This window comes from Haliotis rufescens, unplaced genomic scaffold, assembly GCF_023055435.1.
Source record: "Haliotis rufescens isolate VD_foot unplaced genomic scaffold, xgHalRufe1.0.p SCAF_7, whole genome shotgun sequence".
Classification (NCBI taxonomy): domain Eukaryota; kingdom Metazoa; phylum Mollusca; class Gastropoda; order Lepetellida; family Haliotidae; genus Haliotis; species Haliotis rufescens.
In genome coordinates this window covers 25,717,795-25,734,180 of record NW_025964361.1, presented here as the reverse complement: position 1 = coordinate 25,734,180, position 16,386 = coordinate 25,717,795, and the positions used below count along the sequence as shown (strand labels likewise).

Genomic DNA, 16,386 nt, shown 5'->3' with positions numbered 1-16,386 from the left:
TGATCACATGACTGACAGACCCGTGAAGATTCGGGGTAGAATAGGTCTTCAGCAACCCATGCTTGCCGAAAAAGGCTACTATGCTTGAGGTAAGAGGCGGGATGGGCTGGTCAGGCTCGCTGACTTGGTTGACGCATCTGATAGCCGACGGAATATACATTGTTATTGTGAAGTTTTGTCATTAAACAACATATGTGACAAACCACGGGGCCCTGGGTACCCGGATCCTTGTCAGTTCCCATCCGAGTAACCTGTCATAATCATTTTGCTTTGGGTAAAAAAAAGAAAGAATAAATATACTTGATAATCGCAGATCGTTTCAACCATGGGTGATATTCATTGCAGGCTCGCTGACATGGTTGAAGCATGTCATCGATCCCAATTGCGTGGATGGATTCTCATGACATCAATCACTGGATTGTCTTGTCCAGACTCAATTATTTACAGACCGCAGTCATATAGCTGGAATATTGCTGAGTGTGGCGTTAAACAACAAACAAACAAACAAACAACTGACATGAAAACACATTTGAAATTTTAATACATAATATCAAGGTACAAAATATATTTTCAACATGCATGTTATTTTCAGTTGCACACCTCCGTACTGGCTTCCAACATCAATTATCAACTAATGTGATATCATAAGCCCTCCCTTTGTTAAACCTCAAGCAGTATCAGCCTTATCGATGACAACATGATATTTTCCAAACACTGAGTGCAGGTCGCTTTCACACCTACTCTGAGCCACAGCCAGTGATTTTACCTGAGACAAATGTCTTCAGGACATTTTCACGATTTGATCAACTTTTGTAAGGACATTATTCTACTTGTTATATGACCCAAGTTTTTACAATCGAGAGGAAAGTTTGGATGATGGTCAGCCAGCCAGGGGCTTTACACCCACTAACAGCTGGTCCCTTGACACAATAATGACTACAATCAAATGAAAGTACAAAATACAACACTTTCATCTGCACCATACAATGCAATGAACCTTGTTCACATAGGATCTAAGACATTTGATTTTATATTACTTGGTTACGGATCCAGTGACATTAAAAATATGGATTGTGGAAAAAAATAAAATTCCTGTCTTAAAACTATTTTATTTCTGCCGAACCTTTGATGATCATATATAAGAAATAAATATTATTCACAGCTTTACCTGATCTCCCAAGTAGTGTGCAGCATGCATTCTTTACCATTTTTGTAACACTTTATAAAAAATACAAACTTTTTGATAATATTTCCACAACCTACCAACAACATTTTAAAATTTAAAAATGTATAATAAAACCTGAGGATCTTGTTAAAGTTTCCATCATATTTCCACCACCGACCTGAGATTTTGAGACAACTATCCATAAACCAAGTAATAGAAAAAGTGGCCTAATGAACGATGTACATCTCATTATCTCTTTCCTCGCTTGGCTCCTTGAGGGGGTTTCTGTAGCTGGAAGGGCTTGTTGGTCCCTGCCGAGAGGGTGGACTGTCCGGGTGTGGCTCCGAGAATGGGGGGCACCCCTGCAGTTAGCGGGGTGGATGATGCAAAGGTGGCCGGAGCTGCTGGTGTGCTGAAGATTGAGGAGTTGAGGCCTCCTGCAACAGAAGGGAAGGAGTTTACAGCTGCTGGGAACAGTATTCACTTCCTGTGACAGGGTCATGCAAGGTGGACCGTGCATTTACGGGTTTGTTTCTTTTTTAACACCACACTCAGCAATATTCCAGCTATTTGGCGGCGGCCTGTAAATATCAAGCCTGGACCAGACAATCCAGTGAGCATCGATTTATGCAATTGGGAAATGGTGACATGCATCAACCAAGTCTACGAACCTGGCCACCCGATCCTGTTAATCGCCTCTTATGACAATCATGGGTTGCTGAAGACAATTCCTAAACAGGTATTGTCTGACACTGGATATAGGCCACCCATGATCGCCCCTTTAAATCACTACCAAAATATGCCTTTGGGGAAAGGATGACCCTACAATAAATACACATCAGGGTACAGCCGATATACATACATCACGCATCAGCAATGTTATATTGGCCAAGTCCACTTGTCTAATCTTATCACTGAAGACAATAAACTGATATTCCAAGCAAATATGATGCCTGCCCCTCCCCCCTTATGATGCCTGGGCCCTCCATTTTGATGACTGGTCAATAGATTATGATGCCTGGACCCTCCATTTTGATGACTGGTCAATAGATTATGATGCCTGGGCCCTCCATTTTGATGACTGGTCAATAGATTATGATGCCTGGACCCTCCATTTTGATGACTGGTCAATAGATTATGATGCCTGGACCCTCCATTTTGATGCCTAGGCCCCCCCATTATGATGCCTGCCTGTGTGGTGTGGTGTGGTGTGGTGTGGTGTGGTGTGGTGTGGTGTGGTGTGTGGTGTCTTTTAATGTCTTTTGGTATGACGTGCCCTCGGATTGAACCCCAGACCTTCTGCTCTCCGGGCAGACACTCTACGACTGGACCATGGAGGCGGTCACCACCATACTAATGACTGGGCCCCCCATTATGATATCTGTTCCTCCTTTATGATGCCTGGGCCCTCCATTATGCAACTTCCTGAGGCAAGTGAATTAACTGACTATTAAAGTCCAGTTTCCATCCTTGCCGAACTAGGCTGGAATTCCTGGTCTCGATCGTAGCGACACCAGTGGCTGTTAGGAGTTATGTTCCTTCTATGCCTCTCCTATGGACAATCAGATTCCACCTCTTGTTTCACTTTCTTTTGCTTCAAACAAAACGTCGGCGCCCAGTCAAGACGATCTGATCGATAATCAAGATCTAGATTTTGTGATAAAATGAGTCTTACATCGTGAAGTGCATCAAATCACGTGAGAACCTTGATTAAAAACATGAAAAGATTTAGAAAATATCTGTTGACAACAAGTTAGCGGTGCACATGCTTTGCAAATCCTGCAAGCGATCGAAATCTGCATGACAATTTACGAACCAGATTTTGATTTCGGAGTGCGACTCGTAAGTCCAGCCAACTCCTTAATAATACCAGAGAAGTTTGGCAAGGGTGGAAACTGGTCTTTTGCAGTCAGTTAACTCAGTTGCCTCGGTAAGATGTCCATTATGATGCCTGTCCCCCCCATTATGAAATCTTTGCCCCCATTATGAAATCTGTGCCCCCATTATGATATCTGTGCCCCCATTATGATATCTGTTCCCCCCCTTATGATGCCTAGGCCCTCCATTATGAGATCTGTTCCCCCCTTACAATGCCTGGGCCTTCCCTATGATGTCTGGGCCCTCCATTATAAGATCTCTTCCCCTACTTACGATGCCTAGGCCTCTCCCTATGATGCCTGGGCCCTCCTTACGATGCCTAGGCCTCTCCCTATGATTCCTGGTCCCCCATGATAACTGTTCCCCCATTATGATGCCTGGGCCTGAATTGGAGTTGTCTTAAACAACAGGAACATGTGGTATCAGTGCATCACAACAAGTGTCATAAAGTAATGTTCTGTGATACATGTTGTATCATGTACCAGTGTATCGCTGCATGTCAGATAAGCAGGGATTCATGCACAGCACAGTCTATAGAGCCATACAAGGGGTGGGCAGGGAAAAGTGACATATTGTGCAGTTAGAAATTTAGAAGCAATTTGGATTCAACTGAGTTTTGCCTCACCTCAGTGAAATTGTGTTAATCTAGTGCAACATTAAAGAAGGTGTACCCTAACAAGGTGTCAAGGAAACTTGGTACACGTGGAGACTTCGAGGGATATAGTATGGCACAACATATAGTCCGATGCATAAGAAAATCTGGCAAAACAAGGAAGGTGCTTACCACACAAGAGAATTCAAGGGAGTTAGTCTGGCACAACAGAGGATGCTTACCACACTAGAGGATTCAAAGGAGTTAGTCTGGCACAACAGAGGATGCTTACCACACTAGAGGATTCAAAGGAGTTAGTCTGGCACAACAAGGAGGATGCTGACCACACTAGAGGATTCAAGGGAGTTAGTCTGGCACAACAGAGGACGCTTGCCACACTAGAGGATTCAAGGGAGTTATTCTGGCACAACAAGGAGGATGCTGACCACACTAGAGGATTCAAGGGAGTTAGTCTGGCACAACAGAGGACGCTTGCCACAGTGGAGGATTCAAGGGAGTTAGTCTGGCACAACAAGGAGGATGCTGACCACACTAGAGGATTCAAGGGAGTTAGTCTGGCACAACAGAGGACGCTTGCCACACTAGAGGATTCAAAGGTGTTAGTCTGGCACAACAAGGAGGAAGCTTGCCACACTAGAGGATTCAAAGGAGTTGGTCTGGCACAACAAGGAGGATGCTGACCACACTAGAGGATTCAAAGGAGTTGGTCTGGCACAACAAGGAGGTGCTTGCCACACTAGAGGATTCAAAGGTGTTAGTCTGGCACAACAAGGAGGTGCTTGCCACACTAGAGGATTCAAAGGTGTTAGTCTGGCACAACAAGGAGGTGCTTGCCACACTAGAGGATTCAAAGGTGTTAGTCTGGCACAACAAGGAGGTGCTTGCCACACTAGAGGATTCAAGGGAGTTAGTCTGGCACAACAAGGAGGTGCTTGCCACACTAGAGGATTCAAAGGAGTTGGTCTGGCACAACAAGGAGGGTGCCTACCACACTAGAGGATTCAAGGGAGTTAGTCTGGCACAACAGAGGATGCTTGCCACACTAGAGGATTCAAGGGAGTTATTCTGGCACAACAGAGGATGCTGACCACACTAGAGGATTCAAGGGAGTTAGTCTGGCACAACAAGGAGGTGCTTGCCACACTGGAGGATTCAAAGGTGTTAGTCTGGCACAACAAGGAGGTGCTTGCCACACTAGAGGATTCAAGGGAGTTGGTCTGGCACAACAAGGAAGGTGCTGCCCACACTAGGATTCAAGGGAGTTAGTCTGGCACAACAAGGAGGGTGCCTACCACACTAGAGGATTCAAGGGAGTTAGTCTGGCACAACAGAGGATGCTTGACACACTAGAGGATTCAAGGGAGTTGGTTTGGCACAACAAGGAGGATGTTTGCCACACTAGAGGATTCAAGGGAGTTAGTCTGGCACAACAAGGAAGGTGCTGACCACACTAGATGATTCAAGGGAGTGAGTCTGGCACAACAGAGGACCCTTACCACACTAGAGGATTCAAGGGAGTTAGTCTGGCACATCAAGGAGGGTGCTGACCACACTAGAGGATTCAAGGGAGTTGGCCGGCACAACAAGGAGGTGCTTGCCACACTAGAGGATTCAAGGGAGTTAGTCTGGCACAACAAGGAAGGTGCTTGCCACACTAGAGGATTCAAGGGAGTTATTCTGGCACAACAAGGAAGGTGCTTGCCACACTAGAGGATTCAAGGGAGTTTTTCTGGCACAACAAGGAAGGTGCTTGCCACACTAGAGGATTCAAAGGTGTTAGTCTGGCACAACAAGGAAGGTGCTTGCCACACTTGAGGATTCAAGGGAGTTATTCTGGCACAACAAGGAAGGTGCTTGCCACACTGGAGGATTCAAAGGTGTTAGTCTGGCACAACAAGGAGGATGCTTGCCACACTAGAGGATTCAAAGGTGTTAGTCTGGCACAACAAGGAAGGTGCTTGCCACACTAGAGGATTCAAGGGAGTTAGTCTGGCACAACAAGGAGGATGCTGACCACACTAGAGGATTCAAGGGAGTTAGTCTGGCACAACAGAGGACCCTTACCACACTAGAGGATTCAAAGGTGTTAGTCTGGCACAACAAGGAAGGTGCTTGCCACACTAGAGGATTCAAGGGAGTGAGTCTGGCACAACAGAGGACCCTTACCACACTAGAGGATTCAAGGGAGTTAGTCTGGCACAACAAGGAGGGTGCTGACCACACTAGAGGATTCAAGGGAGTTGGTCTGACACAACAAGGAAGGTGCTTACCACACCAGAGGATTCAAGGGAGTTAGTCTGGCACAACAAGGAGGATGCTGACCACACTAGAGGATTCAAAGGTGTTAGTCTGGCACAACAAGGAAGGTGCTTGCCACACTAGAGGATTCAAGGGAGTGAGTCTGGCACAACAGAGGACCCTTACCACACTAGAGGATTCAAGGGAGTTAGTCTGGCACAACAAGGAGGGTGCTGACCACACTAGAGGATTCAAGGGAGTTGGTCTGACACAACAAGGAAGGTGCTTACCACACCAGAGGATTCAAGGGAGTTAGTCTGGCACAACAAGGAGGATGCTGACCACACTAGAGGATTCAAAGGAGTTGGTCTGGCACAACAAGGAGGTGCTTGCCACACGAGAGGATTCAAAGGTGTTAGTCTGGCACAACAAGGAGGTGCTTGCCACACTAGAGGATTCAAGGGAGTTAGACTGGCACAACAAGGAGGGTGCCTACCACACTAGAGGATTCAAGGGAGTTAGTCTGGCACAACAGAGGATGCTTGCCACACTAGGGGATTCAAGGGAGTTGGTCTGGCACAACAAGGAAGGTGCTGCCCACACTAGAGGATTCAAGGGAGTGAGTCTGGCACAACAAGGAGGTGCTTGCCACACTAGAGGATTCAAGGGAGTTGGTCTGGCACAACAAGGAGGGTGCTGACCACACTAGAGGATTCAAGGGAGTTGGTCTGGCACAACAAGGAGCTGCTTGCCACACTAGAGGATTCAAGGGAGTTGGTCTGGCACAACAAGGAGGTGCTTACCACACAAGAGGCTTCAAGGGAGTTAGTCTGGCACAACAAGGAGGTGCTTGCCACACTAGAGGATTCAAGGGAGTTAGCCTGGCACAACAAGGAGGGTGCTTGCCACACTAGAGGATTCAAGGGAGTTAGTCTGGCACAACAAGGAGGTGCTTGCCACACTAGAGGATCCAAGGGAGTTGGACTGGCACAACAAGGGGGTGCTTGCCACACAAGAGGATTCAAGGGAGTTGGTCTGGCACAACAAGGAGGGTGCTGACCACACTAGAGGATTCAAGGGAGTTAGTCTGGCACAACAAGGAGGGTGCTGACCACACTAGAGGATTCAAGGGAGTTGGTCTGACACAACAAGGAAGGTGCTTACCACACCAGAGGATTCAAGGGAGTTAGTCTGGCACAACAAGGAGGATGCTGACCACACTAGAGGATTCAAAGGTGTTAGTCTGGCACAACAAGGAAGGTGCTTGCCACACTAGAGGATTCAAGGGAGTGAGTCTGGCACAACAGAGGACCCTTACCACACTAGAGGATTCAAGGGAGTTAGTCTGGCACAACAAGGAGGTGCTTACCACACAAGAGGCTTCAAGGGAGTTAGTCTGGCACAACAAGGAGGTGCCTGCCACACTAGAGGATTCAAGGGAGTTAGCCTGGCACAACAAGGAGGGTGCTTACCACACTAGAGGATTCAAGGGAGTTAGCCTGGCACAACAAGGAGGTGCTTGCCACACTAGAGGATTCAAGGGAGTGGGACTGGCACAACAAGGGGGTGCTTGCCACACAAGAGGATTCAAGGGAGTTGGTCTGGCTTAACAAGGAAGGTGCTTGCCACACAAGAGGATTCAAGGGAGTTGGTCTGGCACAACAAGGAGGTGCTTGCCACACAAGAGGATTCAAGATATTTAGTCTGGCACAACAGAGGATGCTTACCACACTAGAGGATTCATTTGAGTTAGTCTGGCACAACAGAGGATGCTTACCACACTAGAGGATTCAAGGGAGTTAGTCTGGCACAACAGAGGACGCTTACCACACTAACCTAGAGGCTTGATTGCGGCCGGTGTAGCCATAGTAGAAGAGGACAGCAGAGAGGAGAGCCCACTCAGCTGTGGAGCCGACCCAGACAGGCCTACATACAGAAGAAGGAACAGCTGGCTACACAGGAAGGCCTACACAGGCTACTAGTTTCAGGAAAGCTAGTGGTCCTATTCAAAAATGTTCATTTGCAATATCCACCACCAAGGCAAAGTTAGTTTATCATTTCATAGACTCAGAACTTTTTTAAACTATACTTGATTTCAGATACTTTAATTTTCTAGGACATATTCCTAAATGTCCTAAAGACTTTTATTTTGTAATGATTTAGAATTATGTAAAAAAAATTGTAATTGTCTCAGCTCTGAAACCTGGCAACCATGCACTTGACAATCAATCCTTGTACAAGAAAAAAAGAAAATCATATTTGAATGGATCTGGGAGGTGATTGACATAAGATTTGAGTTTCTAGATGTGACTGTAAGTCACACGTTACATACGTGTATGCACTGTGGAGACAAATCTCTGAGACATACGCCCATTGTGTATAGACCCAACACAACGTTCCTATGTTTAATCATGCCGTATTCATCAAAAGACGATAGTCAATATTACAATGAAATCTAAGTTTACAAATATTTGTCAATGAAACTGGCTTCAGAGGCTTTTATCAGAAACTGTTCATGACGACAAAAGCAATTACAGGTGCAGGACTTTATCAAGAACACTTACTGCATGATGACATGACTGAACTTAACATTTCAAGTAATGTTGCAGTCCTGCAAAACGTGCTGAGAAACACACATATAACCATGGGCTAATGTCTGAGAGATAGTGTATACTACAAGAAAAGGTCAACTATATTCTGATACAAAGCTTACAAAATGAAAGGCATAAATATATAACATATTCAGGGATGAAAGTGTACACTTTAACATTTGAAATATCAGCAAAGAATGAACCACCCACTGACCAATGTTGACACCCATGACCACCAACCCACCAGTGTTGACATACACGACCACCCACCAGTGTTGACACACAACCCTCCACCGACCAGTGTTGACATACACAACCATCCACCCACGCACAATTGTTGACATACACGACCACCCACCCACCCACCAGTGTTGACATACACGACCACCCACCCACCAAACAAGTGTTGACATACACGACCACCCACCCACCTACCAGTGTTGACATACACGACCACCCACCCACCCTCCAGTGTTGACATACACGACCATACTCCCACCCACCAGTGTTGACAGCAAGACCACCCACCCACCCACCAGTGTTGACATACATGACAATTCCCGACCCACCAGTGTTGACATACACAACCACCCACCCACCCACCAGTGTTGACCAGCAGGACCACCCACCAACCAGTGTTGACATACATGACCATATTCCCACCCACCAGTGTTGACCAGCAAGACCACCCACCCACCAGTGTTGACATACACGACAATCCACCCACCCACCAGTGGTGACATACACGACCATACTCCTACCCACCAGTGTTGACCAGCAAGACCACCCACCCACCAGTGTTGACATACACGACAATCCACCCACCCACCAGTGTTGACATACACGACCATACTCCCACCCACCAGTGTTGACATACACGACCACCCATCCACCCACCAGTGTTGACATACACGACCATAATCCAACCCACCAGTGTTGACATACACGACAATCCACCCACCCACCAGTGTTGACATACACGACCAGCCACCCACCAAATTTAGTAAAATCTAAATATTTTTTACATTTGTATACTTATCCTGCATTACTCCGTATTGCATTTACTGCTATGTTTGACAGAGAGACGAACTGTGTGAGATCCAGCTGCTGAAGAAAGTTGTCCCAACCAGCCCAGGAGGCAGCGCCCTCTCACAGTCGGCACGTGAACCGGAAGTCATGACGTCACACCAAAAGACATAACTGCTTTAAACATAACATCTGAAACTTCGTGGGGAGGTAGCGTAGCGAAAGGGAGGGAACTTAGACTTCGTAATGCAGGATAAGTATACAAATGTAAAAAATATTTAGATTTTACTAAATTTTTTAACTTATCCTGCATTACTCCGTATTGCATCTTTATCAGACGGCTTGGCCGGTGGGCATACTTGCAGATGTGAACCATATTAAACCCTCGTCAAGGTCCGATGAATCCGCACCGCATACAAGTGATGACCGGAACATCTACGACCATTCCTGTCTTCAGGAAAGAAGAGTCGATGCAAAAACGAAACGCCCGAATAGGTAACCGAAATACAATGAGGCGTGTAGCCAAAATATATAACTTACCGAAGAGCGAAAGCGAAACGCAGTAGAACCTAGAGCTAATCTGAGGTGATAAACACCAGAGAGTTCGACGGGCCCCGCTCGGGGAATCGAAGAATCAGCGGCGTCGGCGGCAAAATCTACGACCAATCCCAAGAGCGAATGCGAAACGCAGGAGAGCCCTCTAGGCTGGAGGCAAGGAACACCGGTGAGGTCGACGGGCACCGCTCAGGTACCAGAGAAGCAGCGGCGTTGGCGTCGGCGTCGGCGCCGGTGACCACATCTACTACCATTCCTGTCGTCAGGAAACGAGAGTTGATGCAAAAAGTAAAACCCGGATAGGTGACAGCAATAGAATGAGTCGGGTAACCCAAAACTAAAACTGACCTAAGAGCGAATGCGGAACGCAAGAGAGCCGTCTCGTCTGGGGTGATAAACACCAGAAAGGTCGACGGGCCCCGCTCAGGGTATCGGAGAATCAGTGGCGTCGGAGATAGATGACCTGTTGGGCTACAACCAGGGACCAAAACTGTGAACGCCGGCGACAACTTTCAAGGCTACATCACGGAAGTAGTGGTTGGTGAAGGCGGTGTCCGATCGCCACGAGCAGGCTTCCCTGAACGACGGGATGGAACAGTATACCGTGAAGAACCAGTGTAAATACGATCGCCCTGATCTCATTTTATTTCAGGTAATAGCCTTTGGGGGGAGGGTCCAATCCGGCGGCTCATACGCTTTAAGGATGACCGCCCGGAGCCACAGGGAAAAGTATTCCGGCTGACCAACGACAGCGACGAAGGGGAGACCGGCAGAAAAAGGTGTTTCCTAGACTTGCGGCAGTCTTTAGATCGTAGAATAACCTTCAGTGCCCTTACTGGGCATAATGACGCTCATCCTCATCCTCGGCACCCACACTGGACGAGGGGGGAGGGGACAAGGAATGATCTATCAGGCTGTCCTGGGAGTTGAATCTTTACGCTGACGTCCCAGTACGGTCCATGATGAACGGCGCCCTGGGTACCGCATTCGAACCGGGCATGGGAGGCGTCGAGGGCGTGCTGTACATGGACTCGAGCGGCAGTAGTCAAAACCAGTAGAAACACCCGTCTTCTACTTAAGGTCGAAGAAGGAAGACGAGGGGAGTGGTTCGAAGGGTATTGAAGACCACATTCAGATCCAACGCAGGCGGTCCGAACTTGGTCTTCAGGTCTTCAAGACTGAACGAGCGCAGCCAGGCCCGTAGGTCGGGAATTTTCGTCTTTCTCCGATCGTCCGGGATGGCCAGAACGGAGTAGATGGCGACCAGGTATGTGGGGGTGGTAAGCCCTTCAACCGATGGGTGCTACACAAGTACAGAAGGAACTGATCCAGGATCTGCGGTGACGCTGTCATCGGATCCTGGTGTTTGTCAGAACAAAATGCCTGGAACAAGCATCAGTTATCAGCATACAGTCCCCCTGTAGATGGACGGTGGGCTGAAGCAATAGCCTTGGTCGCTCTAGCCGAATAGCCCTTGGCTTTCTGCATGTGTGTCAGGCGTGCAGACGATAACATGCGGGTATGAGGGTGTGGCAACAGACCGTGTGGATGGAGCAGAAGGTTGGACCACACCGGAAGTTCCAGGGGTTGTCTCTGGCTATGTTTCGGAGGTCGATAACCCAACTTCTGGCTGACCAATAAGGCGAGACCAAAGTCAATGGCAGGGGTCGAGTGGCCTGGATCTCTGAAGAACCGTGGGAGGGAGAACCGGAGTCGGAAAAGCGTACGCGCGTAATCCTTCTCAGGAACGATGGAAGGCTTCGACTGCCACAGCGGTCGTATCCGGCACAGGTGGAATGGAAGACGACAGCTGGCCACATTCAGATATGAGGCAAACAGATCTAGGGTTGGGGTGTCGACCGTTTCACATAGTCTGGCCCGAGGCGCCGGAGAGCGTGAGGCGTCGGAGAGCTTGAGGCGCCTGGAACGCCGAAGATGGTGATTCTCGGGGGCGCCGGTCGAGTTTGTGGCGCCGGGAGAGGGGCGAGAACTCTGGGTCCGCAAACACCACACTACGGTGACGTCGTCAGTGGACACGATCAACAGGGCGTGACCGAGAATGCACTGTCAGCAAGTGCCGTCCTGGATAAGCATTTATCTCGAGGCTGTTGCTGTGCCAATGGTGTTGATCTTTGGATCACAGGTGGTCACAATGTGGGCTGGCGTGGGCCACTAGCCACTGACAAGGTGGCAGGGGAGGTAGTCAGCAACAGGGGTCTGCGATTGCGTACCGTCGGTACGATTCGGAAAAAAGGTGTGATCGCCTGCGAGCCAACCTCAAGTAGACGAAGTAAACCAGCTTCACAATCGACCGCCGGGGCATCGACGTAACCGGGTAGTAGGAAGTCGAGGCAATATGGCCATTGCACGAAGTAATGAGATCGTTTTCATCCCTGAAGCGGCGTATAAGTACTCCTGTTCTTATATCGAGGTGACGATGGAGGACGACAACACGATACGAGGCAGGTATGCAACAGGGGTCAGTGGGACGGCCGAGGGACTTTAAGTATCAAATCGACACTGTGTCCGGTAGTCAAGGCGGAAGATAGGACTACCTGTCGTAGTCGAAAAGATCAAACCGGACGAAGGAAGGCGATCTTTTCCATCCCTTGAACGCCTATAGGCGCTATCGTTCTTATAGTGAAGGGTTGATGAAACAAGGTTCCTCGTGACAGCCGTGTTGGTAGAGGAGGTCTATTGTTTCCAACATCCGTGCATGGATGGACTGCGACAGGCGCCTGGTTGAGTGGTATCACCAAGCGTACAGGTAGACATGGAAACCAATCTGTAGAAATACATGGCACCCCTTGCCATGGTAAGTTGACCTAAATCCGGTCGGAGTTGTTGACAGTCCGAGTACTTGACACGTGACATGTAAATCACTCTGCGCAGTAGCCGAGAAAACCGCCTTGGAGTCGGAACTGAGGTGCAAACTCCACACACAGACAATCCTCAATGAACTGTGTGAGAGACGATCAAGTGGTGTACCCGAGTTTTGCGATAAAACACGGAACCCCATGGGCGTCGTGGAAAACCCGGGGAGCGCCGAGGAAGAGTCTCTCTCAGGAACGCTGGCGCTAGGGTAGGGTAGAACAGCGTTGATGTCTGCGATGTCGACGAAGTAAACTCTTTGTAAGTGGATGTCGTCGTCGAATCTGATACAGACGCTGTTCACATGACGCTCTGTTTCGATGGAAACCCGCAGGTTATCTCTCCGGAATCATAGCGCTTTAAACGACGGGATTATGGATAACGTCTCAGTGGGCAAGTTGAATCAGACCAACTGTCTATTGGTTGAAATGATTCCACCCAGGAAGTAGAACGATAGTCACGATCCCGAAGACCGACGGGAGAGTAGCGAAAGGAGCGGCGACAGTTGTTTCACCATGCTTCTCCGTGTGACGAGTTATGAGACGGCAGCAAGAGAAGAGGGCAGTGGCGCCGGGGAGGCGATTGCCGATGGTGCCCCTTAAGCCGCAGTAGAAGATCGGATGGTCGGCTCGTTGATCTGAGCTTGATAAAGCTTGTTGATCTGAAGCTTGTTGAGCGCCGAAGACATCAGAGGATGCGGAGGCGCCGGAGCGCGGAGACATCAGAGGCGCCGAGACATAAGCGGCGCCGAGTTATCAGCTTGTCATGAACAAGTCATGAAGCTTGTTGAGCGCCGAGACATCAGCGGCGCCGAGTCATCGGAAGCGCCGAGTCATCAGAGGCGCCGGGAGCGCCGGGAGCGCCGAGTCATCGGAGGCGCCGGGGGCGCCGGAGACATCAGCGTTGACGGTGTTGGAGACCGTGAACGGTCGTATGTCGTGCCAGGGGAGGCAGACTCTACGTTGGGAGCGCTGGAGCCGCCGGTGGAGTAGGAGACCGTGAACGGTCGTATGTCGTGCCATGGGAGGCAGACTCTACGTTGGGAGCGCTGGAGCCGCCGGTGGAGTAGGAGACCGTGAACGGTCGTATGTCGTGCCATGGGAGGCAGACTCTACGTTGGAAGCCGCCGTGAAGCTCCGCTGAGCGCTGCTGCCGTCAACGTAGGTGGGGGTCGACGAGCACGTTGAGCGAGGTGTGTCCTGGATACTCGCATGAGCTGAAGGATCACAGCGACGAATGACTGCAACATCGGCACTGCCTTGTGAAAGTACAGGGCGTCGTACAATCACGGCAGAAAGGGGCGGCCCCGACCAGATTTGTTCCCGCGGAAACAAGTGCAGCGAGGCAGAAAATCTGGAATTTAAGCAAAACATAACTATGTGGCAAAGCCACAAAGTGCGTGAAGCATAATGTGTGGCCAATCACAAAGTATGGGAAGCATAAAGTAACTCAAAAACAGTATATTTTATTAAAGTTTATGAGATAAACAAGTACGCTAAAAGGGAGCGAAAAGGCAAAGCCTTAAGCAAACACGTAACCATGTGGCAAAACCACAGAGTACGGGAGACATAATGTAACTCATAAACTTTGTATTATATTGAAGTTTATGAGAAGAAACAATTACGCTGAGAGGTAGCGAAAAGGCAAGGCTTTAAGCACACCAAAACAACATACATAAATGTAATGTATTACCCAAGCCAAAGAGAGAATTCAAAACGCAGAACACGACATTACGTGGCCACGTGGTGAATGACCAAAATGGCGGGAAAGAAAACAAAATGGCGGGAACAACATTGCGCCCGTAAATTACTGTGACGTGAGCCACAGACGAGCGATAAACGTTACAATTTACGAATGGGAAGACCCTAAGGTCACGGCCCATAACAGGTAACAATGTAGCAGCATATAATGAATGTAGAAACACGCAAAATATAAAAAACAAATAATAAGCTTTAATTTCCACAAGGGATACAAAGTACGTCCGTCCGTGGGGTTGACAAAGCAGTTATGTCTTTTGGTGTGACGTCATGACTTCCGGGTCACGTGCCGACTGTGAGAGGGCGCTGCCTCCTGGGCTGGTTGGGACAACTTTCTTCAGCAGCTGGATCTCACACAGTTCGTCTCTCTGTCAAACATAGCAGTAAATGCAATACGGAGTAATGCAGGATAAGTTAAAAAATATCACTTTTGAAATCCACCAACGGGTGGTATGAAAAGAATTTCATTAGAAGGAACATTCTCATCCCTGCATACTGAAGATATTACCCATCACCAGTTACAGAAAGCCTAATACTTGGAATGGCACAGGAGCATCATAGTGTAGTATTCATGGGCCTACATACCTGTTGTCGAAGTGAGACCAGCGCCCCCAAACAGTCCGCCTGATGTGCCTAGTGCCGAAGTGCCCAGCCCACTAGCAGCGCCACCTAGTGTACTGGTACTGAGTCCTACTACGGGAGGGGCACCTGTTGAGAAGATAAGCGAAGACCTCTAAACAACAGAAAACAGTAAAAAAACTACAAGCCTTTCGGCATTATTTCTCAGCTGATTCTAATCTCACTAAATGACCAAATTAGTGAGCTCACTTGGCCAAAAGAAAATGTACACAAAAAGGATAACATAGTTATAGATGTAGAATATGGTAGAGATGAGCACGCATAGCATTCTGCAACAGAATAGTTAATACAAACTAGGTAGAAACAGTTACCAGTCAAGTACCCTCAGAGAATTCCACTACTTTTACAGGTCTGTGCTGAGCTCACATTTTGTGTTTGACACCTCAACAAGTGTGAGTGAGTGAGTGTAGGTTTATGCCGCTTGTAGCAATATTCCAGCAATATCATGGCGGGGGACACCAGAAATGGGCTTCACACTCTCTTTGCAAGTGTTTATGTAAATTTCTTGCTTGTGATTTTTGTTTCTATAGATTTGTCATATTATTTTCATATGAACCAAGGAAAAAATCTTATTTTCGATTTTTTAGTAGCAAATTCGTAACAAATACAGAAAATTCAAGACAGTTGGCACCTATAAAAGATAAACGACTAAAACCACTCTAAGAGAACAGAACACTATTCACATGGTTAACTCCCTGACCTGCAGGCTGCTGTGACCTATTAAGGACGGAGGCCATGGCAGCAGCGGCAGCATTGGTCATCCCCGTGAACGGCGTGGGTCCGGCAGGGTCCAGTGTACGTGCGGGCGTGATGCTCACTGGAGCCTTCTGCTGTTTCTCAAAAATATTCTTGGTGTCTCCATGGAAGATCTTTCTGTAGTTCAGGTAATGTTCCTTCTGGGTCTGTTGAAGCAAGGATCAAGAGATGAATTGGTGCAGAGGTGCCAGGCCCAAACAAAATAACAAACTGCTTGATATGCAAAAACGGAATAGACCATCACATGGTAAAACACCTGTACCTCATTCAGTTATAAAGTTATAAAGTATGTGTTGG

At 48.1% G+C, this 16,386-nt stretch overlaps 1 protein-coding gene across 5 annotated transcripts in view; it reads right to left on the bottom strand.

Moving 5' to 3' along the window:
• Nucleotides 1–524: 524 nt before the first annotated feature.
• Nucleotides 525–16,386, bottom strand: part of LOC124137490 (nucleoporin p58/p45-like) — a 47,726-nt gene continuing 31,864 nt past the window's right edge. For 3 of the 5 annotated variants that reach the window (XM_046503815.2, XM_046503814.2, XM_046503818.2), the window contains 4 exons: nt 16,034–16,235; nt 15,280–15,402; nt 7,731–7,820; nt 525–1,602 (listed from right to left, as the gene is read on the bottom strand). In XM_046503815.2, coding sequence (XP_046359771.2) covers nt 1,415–1,602; nt 7,731–7,820; nt 15,280–15,402; nt 16,034–16,235 — 603 coding nt within the window. In that variant the 3' untranslated portion in view covers nt 525–1,414. Of the gene's footprint in view, nt 1,603–7,721; nt 7,821–15,279; nt 15,403–16,033; nt 16,236–16,386 lie in introns of all 5 variants that reach the window. The other 2 variants (XM_046503820.2, XM_046503819.2) reach the window with 2 other exon arrangements.